The sequence below is a fragment of the Oncorhynchus mykiss genome, chromosome 9 (assembly GCF_057628025.1).
Source record: "Oncorhynchus mykiss isolate SJ-2025 chromosome 9, ASM5762802v1, whole genome shotgun sequence".
NCBI lineage: Eukaryota > Metazoa > Chordata > Actinopteri > Salmoniformes > Salmonidae > Oncorhynchus > Oncorhynchus mykiss.
Genome location: NC_143030.1, coordinates 58,056,554 through 58,067,982, shown reverse-complemented (window position 1 = coordinate 58,067,982; position 11,429 = coordinate 58,056,554). Strand labels below are relative to the sequence as shown.

The window sequence follows — 11,429 nt, the reverse complement described above, 5'->3', positions numbered from 1 at the left end:
ACTTTATGTCATGTCGGCAAACATTCAGGCTCCACCTACATACTGTATTATTGAGGGAAAAAAATGTCAGTAGTCATTTAAATCACTGAAAAATGTAAGCATGTGCATTTATTTCAGGGGTAAAGCATTTACAGTATTGTGCTCACAACCAGAGATCTCAAGTAGCTCACATGTGTTATTAATCTTTTGTAATCTATATTTTTCAATTCTAATATTTGTTATAACGGTATGGCATGTTTTTGGCAGATCCTGGCCCTTATAAATTACAGTCATAATAGTAAATTAGACATATATTCATTTAAACATGTAAGTACATCTACAGAATGTAAATTTACATCATTTTCTCCATAGAGAATAACCAGCTAGGAGCATAAACAAATACACATGCTGCAACAGCAATCATTTAAATTAGTACTAACAACTCAGAAATTCAACAACGGTATATTTAAAAATAATAATAATGTGCCAATGGAATGGTGTACATCTACATGTAGATTGTAGTAGTGGTTGGTAAATAATATTATGTGCTTCCATCTTAATTTTGGTCTACGCGTAAACAGCTCTCAATGTCAAATCACAGGGAAGATGTACAAACTCTGTAATCCTCAATGTTTTGCTGAAATGGACTTTCTCCATTAGTAAATTAGTAGGCTAGTCATGATTTGAATGTACAGTATGTCTGAAATTGTGTTTATTTCGAATGCTGAGAGGACTCTTTAAGATGACAATTAAAGTGCTTGGGGCAAAGAAAAACACTTGATTTCTGATGTTACAGTAGTTGTATATGCAGTCATAGCAAGCATGAGTGAAAGGAAATTACTGCTATGCAGCTGGAGAACCATACTACTTAGCTATATTGCTTATGGTCAAGATACGCCAAATCTTATGAGCACCTGCAGACTAAAGAAAGCTCCCACATCCAGATCACCTGAAACTGCTCAGCTATTATATAACTGGTGTTGCGTAAAAGCTGGGACTTATAGATGTTTGGGGTTGAGAGTTATTACACCATTACGATTGGACATTCCAAGTGTAAGTTAAAAGCCGCAGGGTGGAGAGGACACTTAAAAGAGCTCCACCTCCAGTTTCTGTGTGACACACTTGATGCGGATGTTTTCTCTGAGGTTGCGGAGACGCGCACTGCGATTTGTGATCTCCTCTACATTGGTTTTGGGGAACCAGCCCCGCTCCCCATCTGACAGCCGAATGCCCTCCACCCAGCCTGTGGATATACAATACACAACTACCTCAGCAAACGAAAACACACCCAGTGACATTATCACTTGTGGTGGTCTATATGTTTTACACTGAAACTTTGGGTTTGACATATGATAGAAAAGTCATATGAACTACTTTAAGGGTAAAATGTTTTTATCTTAATGAAGTTGCCCTTTAAAGTTTATACTTATTATGATAGTGTTTAATGTGAGGTCGCCAAATGGAGTGTCTCACCGTCACTTGTAATGGTCTTGGCTTGAAGAATATCAGCCTTCTCCAATGTTAGCTCGTCATGCTCTTGGGCCTGGTAGCTCTTGATGCACTGAACTTGAGAAAGATCTGAGAGGAGAAACAACAAAATGTATCGAAATTCATGAAAAAGTTGTAGTGCTGTTAAAATATATTTTTAAAACTTTTTAAAGCATGAAGCATTATTTTCCAGGTTACAGTAAATGAAAGAATAGAAACTCAGTGACACTTCAACATGCGACTGCTTATACTCACCATCATTCTCACTGGCCTGCTCAATGTCTTCCAATGGATCAGAGGGGAACATGGCTGTGATCCATCTTTGTTTCCCACTCCTGGGAAGAAACAAAACCCATGTAGAGGCTGTCAGTTCTTACATTTTCACTACCATTACAAATCATGATCGTGATTGATAGTGGTATGTGCACTAGCTCACTCAGTGTGGGCCTTGAGCAGGATCTGGTGTTTGAGCTGCTGGCCCTCACACAGCTGGAGGTGGAAGATGAAGCCTGAGATGCCCTGGAGCTTCTGACTGAGGTCCTTCACCTTCAGCTGCCCAATCTTAGCGTGAACAAACACCATGAACTTCCACGTGCTGCAGACAGATCAAGGACAGGAATTTGTCAATGTATGCCATGCATCACTCAATCAACCAGCATTTAGGACATAATGCTATGAGCCATACATGCCATTGTATAGTGTAGCATGGCACAGGTTAGTATACTGTAGTATAGCATAGCATATTTTAGCATATCTTAGCATAGCATAATTCCATATATATAAAAAAACACACAGTTGAAGTCAGGAGTTTACATACACTTAGGTTGCAGTCATTAAAACTCGTTTTTCAACCACTCCACAAATTTCTTGTTAACAAACTACAGTTTTGACAAGTCGGTTAGGACATCTACTTTGTGCCTGACAAGTAATTTTTCCAACAATTGTTTACAGACAGATTATTTCTCTTATAATTCACTGTATCACAATTCCAGTGGGTCAGAAGTTTACATACATTAAGTTGACTGTGCTTTTAAAGAGCTTGGAAATTTCCAGAAAATGATGTCATGGCTTCAGAAGCTTCTGATAGGCTAATTGACATGATTTGAGTCAATTGGAGGTGGTGTACCTGTGGATGTATTTCAAGGCCTACCTTCAAACTCAGTGCCTCTTTGCTTGACATCATGGGAAAATCAAAAGAAATCAGCCAAGACCTCAGAAAAAAAGTAGCAGACCTCCACAAGTCTGGTTCATGCTTGGGAGCAATTTCCAAACGCCTGAAGGTACCACGTTCATCTGTACAAACAATAGTACGCAGGTATAAACACCATGGGACCACGCAGCCATCATACCACTCAGGAAGGAGACACCTTCTGTATCTTAGAGATGTACGTACTTTGGTATTCAATCCCAGAACAACAGCAAAGGACCTTGTGAAGATGCTGGAGGAAACAAAAGTATCTATATCCACAGTAAAACGAGTCCTATATCGACATAACCTGAACAGCCGCTCAGGAAGGAAGAAGCCACTGCTCCAAAACCGCCATAAAATGCCAGACTATGGTTTGCAACTGCACATGGGGTCAAACATCATACTTTTTGGAGAAATGTCCTCTGGTCTGATGAAACAAAAATAGAACTGTTTGGCCATAATGACCATTGTTATGTTTGGAGGAAAAGGGGGAGGCTTGCAAGCCGAAGAACACCATCCCAACAGTGAAGCACGGGGGTGGCAGCATCATGTTGTGGGGGTGCTTTGCTGCAGAAGGGACTGTGCACTTCACAAAATAGATGGCAACATGACGAAGGAACATTATGTGGATATATTGAAGCAACATCTCAAGACATCAGTCAGGAAGTTAAAGCTTGGTCACAAATGGGTCTTCCAAATGGACAATAACCCCATACTTCCAAAGCAAAATGGATTAAGGATTACAAAGTCAAGGTATTGGAGTAGCCATAACAAAGCCCTGACCTCATTCCTGGGCAGAACTGAAAAAGCATGTGCGAGTAAGGAGGCCTACAAACCTGACTCAGTTACACCAACTCTGTCAGGAGGAATGGGCCAAAATTTACCCAACTTATTGTGGGAAGCTTGTGGAAGGCTACCCGAAACGTTTGACCCAAGTTTATAAAAAAAAAAAATGTAACCCCCTTTTTCTCCCCAATTTCATAGTATCCAATTATTAGTAGTTACTATCTTGTCTCACCGCTACAACTCCCGTACGGGCTCGGGAGAGACGAAGGTCGAAAGTCATGCGTCCTCCGAAACACAACCCAACCAAGCCGCACTGCTTCTTAACACAGCGCGCATCCAACCCGGAAGCCAGCCGCACCAATGTGTCGGAGGAAACACCGTGCACCTGGCGACCTTAGTTAGCACGCACTGCGCCCGGCCCGCCACAGGAGTCACTGGTGCGCGATGAGACAAGGATATCCCTACCGGCCAAACCCTCCCTAACCCGGACGACGCTAGGCCAATTGCGCGTCGCCCCACGGACCTCCCAGTCGCGGCCCAGTCGTTTGACCCAAGTTAAACAATTTAAAAGCAATGCTACCAGATACTAATTGAGTGCATGTGTGAACGAAATAAAATATGAAATAAATCATTCTCTCTACTATTATTGTGACATTTTACACTCTTAAAATAAAGTGGTGATCCTATCTGACCTAAGACAGGGAATTTTTACTAGGATTAAATGTCAGGAATTGAGAAAAACTGAGTTTAAATGTATTTGGCTAAGGTGTACAGTATGTAAACTTCCGACTTCAACTGTACATTTTACATATTTAGAACTCACTCTTTCCTCCTGGACAGCAGAAGACAGTCATTGAACAGATGCAGATAAACAGGCCTTGTGGGCAACTTGAACTTTGACCCAGAAATACTCATGGTCTGTGTGTCCACCTCCAGCAGTTCCCCGTGTTTGACCAGCCAGCGAGACTGGGAGATCAGAGGGAATATCTTAAACGGGGAGATGTATGTTATTAATGAGCATGAATGAACAGTTAATTAATTATTACTGGGTTTAGAGGCATAGTAGTTTCTTTACTTGAGATATACAATGGGCAAACATGATAGGGTTAACCCATACTATGGCAATAAGAAATAGGATTCTTTGTTCTCCAAAACCAATACCGCAATGGATAGAGGAAAGGGGAACATACTGTACATGAACATACAGTAGGTGTACTGAGAATGAATGTTCTCCGTGTTCATAATGAGTGATGTTTGCATCTACCTTGCCCTCAAAGTGGATCTTCTTATTGAGGTGAATGAGCTCTTCCATCCTCTTCATTGATTGCACACTGGAGTTACACTCCTTTATAAGCTGTTTTGGGCACAATAGTCTATTAGAAAAAAGTTTCATTGTTTCTTCAAAATGCAATGTCTATGTCTATGCAAAGTCTACTGTTAACGACCAGAAATTGGCCTCACTCCAGCTTTTGGTATAAGGAGTGGCTGAGGTTCTGAATTCTTTGTAACCCTCTTGCCGATAACTAACGATCTGAAGCTTCTGTGCATGTGCAGGATTCTCTACTTTACGCACAGTCTCTGCTCTGCTTGTTCAGCTGCTCAAAGAACAGGCTAATCTGGCGAATTTCAGTGATGATTGGGGAATGGTGCTCGTGCAAGATGACAGTATTCAACATAAATTATTATAAGGCTACTGTAAGACAAAAAACACCACCTAATTTTTTTTTTTACTCATGCGGAAAAATGTGTGCTTTGATTGAAACAAAACACAGGTAGGCCTATGCTACAGTTTGTTAACACCATATACTCAAAAATGTGCTCACTGTTCATAATTTCAAAACAGCACTGTACATAACTCAAGAAGACCCAAATGCATATTCCCATGAAACTGATTGAGATCAAATGGTTGGCATGCAGATGCTGCATGGACATTTTACTGGTAAAACTTGAAGAATTAGCAATCACGATTGACAGTGAGAAATGTAAAGGGAGTGTGACCACAAAAATGTGCATAAAGTATTTTGTATATTTTCTGTTACCTTTTTCAGTTCATTGAAGGCCTTGGTGGCTGTGTCTTCACCCCTAGAGCCTGGTGTTGTCCTCTTCAGAATATTCTATAAGATAGAAGGGAGATAGAACATTTTGGATCTAGACTTTCACCTCAGGGCACTGCAAAAACTTACTGCTGTGTCCTGGCATATTCGCTGGTGTAACCTGATGTAATGTTCTGTCCCTACAGCCAGGCATGAATAGTTGAATTTTATGGTGAACAGAGGCGCTCTATATCGTACTTCCACCAGCATCTTAAGCCGTGTGATCCTCTGGAAGGGGAGGATGAGGAAGGAGGCAAGGGGAAGACGCTGGCAGATGGGGTCTTCCTCCAAACGAGCCAGGATACCTGGGAAGCGAGCATTCTCCTGTCTACAGAGAAAATATAAAACACTAAAATCAAGCAACATAGTCGGAAAACCTTCACTGGTATGGATTGGATATGTAGTGTATATCCATGGTCACGAACCCTGGAGAGCTACGGGGTTTCGTTCCAACCCAGCACTAACGCACTTGGTCTTGATGATTAGTTGATTAGTTGAACCAGGTGTGTTAGTGCTGCGCTGGAACAGAAACCTGCACACCCTCTATGGGTTAACCACCCAATCCATATGTATAAAGCAACTATTTAAGTGTGTGTACTAGGCACTGAGTGACATACGGTCATTTTCAAGCATCATACTTACAGACTCGAATGTGCAACAAAGACCAATAGAAATAAACACAAAGTAAGATGGCTCACAACAGGCGCTGGTAGGTCTGTTCCTGGTAGGCCTGGTTGGTCACGTAAGGGAGGTAGACCCTTCGCAGGGCGGGACAGTGGGCCAGGACGATGTCGCATACGTCAAAACGCAAGATGTCCTCCTCCAACCTGTGCTCCAGGTCCTGCAGGAACCTAGACCGAGAGGAAGAGAGAGCGAGAGGAAGAGAGGGAGAAACAAAGAAAGTGAAGAATTCAGAGCAAAAAGAGTGAGCAATTAAGATAGAAAGATGCTGAAAGCCAGAGAAACAGAACCCCCAAATACTGAGCGAAAAAACAAGACAGAAAAAAACAGAAATAATCTCATGATATATATTCAGGAAATGTACTCTCCCATCAGTGTCATGTTACTATACTATACCGCTCACTGACGTCCTTGACCTCGGGGAGCTTGGAGAAGAGCCACTGTCTGTCCTGGGTCCCCAGACACTCCCCCAGCTCCTGGGACAGCATAAAGTGGTCCACCGCGATGGCCAGGCTCCGGATGTACGACGCCTCAGATGTCACTAGCTCAAACTTGGCCTGTGACGAGGAGACATTATGGGCCTTTCGGAAGCAATAGGAGCACCTCTCACTCACAATTAAAATCAAGGTGCTTTATTTATATTAAAAAATATCATGAGACATTATGGGGAAACACATAGTTAAAATAAAATCATGAATATAATGTTATGACCACAAATGTTATGTCAAAATATGTTAACCCATAAAAAATGTAATCCATCACATAGATGAAACAAATCAACTTAGCTGGCTAATTGGACATGCTAAAAGCCTGTAGGGTTGCCATAGAGATGTATAGAGTGTGCACTTTCCACAAAAGTCATGCACAACTTCTATGCATCTCTTTGAGTGCTGCCTAAATCCCAATGTGGCTTGATGTCATCCTCATGCTCTCACCTCCTGTAGTTTGCGCTCCTCGTTGCTGAAGTTGTCCAGCTGATCGCTGGTCTGGACATCAGGGATGTCCTGCCACAGGGAGAAGGCGGAGCCTCGTGACGAGCAAAAGGAGCTAGACGGAGACAGATTGGACGGAGATGGGGCCTCCCCAGCCCCTTCTACCCCTAGCCTCTCCTCCTCAGCACCTGGCTCCTCCCCCTGCTGCCTCTGGATTTCTCGGTTGATTGCAACATCACTGTACTCCTGGTACAGAATTGCTGAGGAGAGTGAGAGAGAGCAAGAGCAAGAGCAAGAGCAAGAGCAAGAGCAAGAGCAAGAGCAAGAGCAAGAGCAAGAGCAAGAGCAAGAGATTAAGAAAGAGAGAGAGAGAGAGAGAGAGAGAGAGAGAGAGAGAGAGAGAGAGAGAGAGAGAGAGAGAGAGAGAGAGAGAGAGAGAGAAAGAAAGAGCGCAAGAGAGAGAGAGAGAAGTAAGAAGAGTATACAGGGTTGATTGAGAATAAAATTCATTATTGAAGAAAGTTTTTTTTAAATACTTTCAGATGTTATTTTGTTATGTAGCATGTAGTTGAACGAGTGTGAAACAATTGCTATGCCATATAAATACCACTGACATATTGACACAGGAGGAAAGTAAGACTCACAGCTGGGGAGAAACCGTGACAGACGATTGGAGCTGCTGACTGTGGGAGGAGTAAACCAATCCTCCTCGATGGATTTCTTCCTTATACTGTGGGAAGGGTTGTAGTTATACTCATTATAGCAGTGTTATTTACAGCAGACATCTTTACGACCCACTTCCAGCAAAGACGTATAGTTGAAATGTGACTTTGTGAGTTTAATCTTGATAATATATACCCATTTTAGCTGTTAAAACACACTTTTTGATTGCGAATCCAGTGCTCCGTCGATGTTGTTGCGTGTTATTGTCAGCAGTAGGTAGTGGCGGTACAGGTCCTACAGGACTGTGGGGGGCGCTGTGACTGGAACCACCTGAGCCACGGTGCCTGGAAGTGGAATTATCTGGAGAAGAAGAAGGTAGATGAGGTAGAGGTCTTCATAAGTCCAACAGACCCAAAATTCTAAGATCCGACCCAGGACACGAGCAGGCCCGGGTCTTAAATTCAGACTTTTGTCTTGGATCTGGGTGGGTCTGATATAATTGCCATGGGTCTCGGGCATGTGCAATTAAAATTGATTTACCGACTGGACCCATTTGAACCTGTCCTCTGTTAATTTACTGTTTGTGTGATGAGAACTGCACAAGCTTGTTATCTGTGTCAGCCAATTGCAACTCAATAAAACATATAGCTTATGTCCAGCTGAAACTGGTTCCAGCTGCTCACCTCACGTGCGACCTGCTGCTTAGGGGAGAGAAAGAGAGAGAGAGAGAGAGAGAGAGAGAGAGAGAGAGAGACAAAGACACAGAGACAGAGAGAGAGAGAGAGAGAGAGAGAGGTAGTAAACAAAGCATTGGGCGAGGCTACTGTTGATTGCAAGGATGGATTCTCTTTCAATGAAGTAAAACGAAAGTTAGACCTATGCATTTAGTGCTCAAATCTCTGACAGCTAAACCATGTGGTACACAATTATTGTTTTAGGAAATTAAAAACCAATAATCAATAGACTATATGTTTTGAATATGCTACACATTGAAAAACAACAATAGTTTTTTTGTAAGTTGTTATTGGCAGTTTTTAAAGACACGTAACTGTGGATCATTTGGCCAATATAGTTTGTTTATTGATGGCACTGGCAGTGCACAGTTGGAGGTTTCTTTCTCTCTCTACTCTCGAATCTGAACGGGTCTCTCGGATCTGAACCAGCATGGGTCTGTTTGGGTTTGTTTTCCAAGGTCCTTTTTGGGTCTGACTGTCCGAGGGTCCATTTGGAGCGGTCTTGTTTAATTTCTTCAAATTAATTTATGCATATCGGGTCAGGTGGACCCATGAAGACCTCTAGATGGAGGTGGAGGAAACTAGCAGACACACAACCACCACAGAATGTTGCCTCAAATTGCAAAATTATTTATTAGCATTCTTGGCTAATGCGGGACACTTACAGTCAGAGCTGGGGCTGAGGTTGCTGGAGGTCTGCCTGTCACGGGAAGCCACGCGAGCCGACAGCGACTTGCCTAGCTTTAGCGTGAACGAGTTCTTCCTCTGGGACAGCTGCAGCCGTGAGATCAGCTCAGAGGCAGAGAAGCGCCGCCGCTCGTGCTCCGCCATACGAGAGCAGGCTAAAGTGCTCCCCCCGGTGGCCGAGGAATTCTCTACAGCCCCAGAGTTCAAGACAGAGGAGTCCTCTGACGACTGATGTGGCTCTGAGGACAGAGGTGGAATCTTTGGAGGGTTGGGGTTTTGGGGGTCTACGGCACCCCCTGTTGATGAGGGACTCGTGGCGTCTTCAGGGTCTCCCCTGAGGTCCTCTTCCAGAAAGAAGTCAAAGGGTCCTGGGAAAAGGTAGTCGCCGTCCAGAATGGGGCTGGCCAGAGACTCGTCACTTAGGCTGTCTGGTGAGTACACCCGCACCTTACGCCCTGGGACACAACACAAACAAGACTCAGGTGAAAATTCCTCCCCCCGAATTACAGTCCAGTCATATTGAATATGGACATGTGCAAAATATATCTGAAGTGTGATTTTTAAGTCCTACAGATAAAAATAGGTGAAGGGGGATAAAACATTCTCATGATGAGGACTAACAGAGAGTTGAAGATGTGAAATGGATAGATACTGTACATACGAATGGACTTTTCCCTGAGGGAGCTCTGTGATGATCTCCTCTGGGGTCGACAGGTATCTGGGCTCTGCAGCCACGGAAGCTCAGGAGAGGATGGAGAGCCAGGTGGCTGAGAGTCCCAGGAGTCTGTGTCTCTGTACAGGGAGGACAGAGGGAGGGACAGGGGCAGGCTGAGGGCTGCGTGGAGGGGAAGAAACACAGATGACACCGTCATGGGTCTCTCATACTGCTCCTGCACTGGAGGGTTGGTCCTGATATCTTCCTGGATAACCAGCTCAACCTCGCCCCCTTGCGTCGGAGAGTCTAAACTCAGGTCCGTATTAGAATCAGTGTAATAATCACTTCTCCCACTGCCAATTTGTGCTTCACTCCTGTGTTTAGGATGATTCAGAGACAACTGGCTGAAGCGTTGAGTGTCTGCAGTTGGGGAGCCCCAGCCTTTGACGCTGGGTGTCACAGGCGGCTGCAGCTCGATGAAGGTCAGAGTCTCCTGCTGACACACAGCGATGTGCTTGTGGTGGCACTGCCGGAGGAGAGGCATGTCGTCCGGGGCCTCGCTCAAAGCCTGGGACTCACCTGAGACAGGGATCCACATAATGGGGCTCTTTCCTCGGAAACGGAAGGCGTGTAGATGAGGCTGGAAGTCAGGGAGAGGGAAGAATCCATACCCAGGAAGCATGACTGAGAGAACACATGAGAGCTGCAGAAGAAAGGAGAAAACGTTTTTGCCATAAACTTCAATTGCCAACATAATATCCTCTTGCCATATCTGGTAAAACAGCACTGACTGTAGGCTATATTGTATTAACTTATCTCTGTTAAACACTTCATAATTTGGTCTCGTTCCTGCTTCCCTCTATAGAAGGCATGAAATGCAGTTGAGCAGGTCGAGAACCTCAAGTTCCTCAGTGTACAAATCTTTAAGGACTTAAAATGGTCCACTCACATGGGCACAGTCCTGAAGAAGGCGCAACAGCGGCTCTTCCCCCTAAGAAAGTTGAAAAGGTTTGGCATGGGCCCTCAAATCCTCGAAAAACTCTACAGCTGCACCATTGAGAGCATCTTAACTGTCTGCATCACTGCTTGGTATGGAAACAGCACTCCCCTCGATTGCATGGCGCTACAGAGGGAGGAGCGGACAGCCCAGTACATCACTGGGGCCAAGCTCCCTGCCATCCAGGACCTCTACGTCAGGCAGTGTCTAAAGGTAGGCCCAGAAAATTGTTAAAGACTCCAGCCAACCAAGCAATAGACTGTTCTCTCTGGTTCCACACGGCAAGCGGTACCGTTGCATCAGGTCTGACACCAACAGGCTCCTGAACAACTTCTATCCACAAGCCATAAGACTGCTAAATAGCTAACAGAATGGCTACACGGACTATCTGAGTTGACCCTTGCACTGAGAGGACTTTTCTGCACACTCACAGGACTCTACACACTCACCCACACTGACACTTCAACACACACATAAAATGCACACACATTTATACTGACTTTACTCACACACACACACACACACACACACACACACACACACTC

The 11,429-nt window shown here is 44.1% G+C and overlaps 1 protein-coding gene across 3 annotated transcripts in view; it reads right to left on the bottom strand.

Annotated features, from left to right (window-relative positions):
• Window positions 1–82: 82 nt before the first annotated feature.
• The window catches only part of ano11 (anoctamin 11), a 67,052-nt gene continuing 55,705 nt past the window's right edge, over window positions 83–11,429 (bottom strand). The window contains exons 1-16 of one of the 3 annotated variants that reach the window (XM_090184699.1): window positions 10,837–11,091; window positions 9,894–10,590; window positions 9,211–9,687; window positions 8,030–8,171; window positions 7,793–7,878; window positions 7,152–7,408; window positions 6,613–6,773; window positions 6,234–6,386; window positions 5,734–5,863; window positions 5,482–5,556; window positions 4,707–4,796; window positions 4,266–4,429; window positions 1,904–2,062; window positions 1,723–1,802; window positions 1,453–1,557; window positions 83–1,222 (exon numbers count right to left, since the gene is read on the bottom strand). In XM_090184699.1, coding sequence (XP_090040825.1) covers window positions 1,065–1,222; window positions 1,453–1,557; window positions 1,723–1,802; window positions 1,904–2,062; window positions 4,266–4,429; window positions 4,707–4,796; window positions 5,482–5,556; window positions 5,734–5,863; window positions 6,234–6,386; window positions 6,613–6,773; window positions 7,152–7,408; window positions 7,793–7,878; window positions 8,030–8,171; window positions 9,211–9,687; window positions 9,894–10,569 — 2,913 coding nt within the window. In that variant the 5' untranslated portion in view covers window positions 10,570–10,590; window positions 10,837–11,091 and the 3' untranslated portion in view covers window positions 83–1,064. Of the gene's footprint in view, window positions 1,223–1,452; window positions 1,558–1,722; window positions 1,803–1,903; window positions 2,063–4,265; window positions 4,430–4,706; window positions 4,797–5,481; window positions 5,557–5,733; window positions 5,864–6,233; window positions 6,387–6,612; window positions 6,774–7,151; window positions 7,409–7,792; window positions 7,879–8,029; window positions 8,172–9,210; window positions 9,688–9,893; window positions 10,591–10,836; window positions 11,092–11,429 lie in introns of those variants that run through there. The other 2 variants (XM_090184700.1, XM_021616228.3) reach the window with 2 other exon arrangements.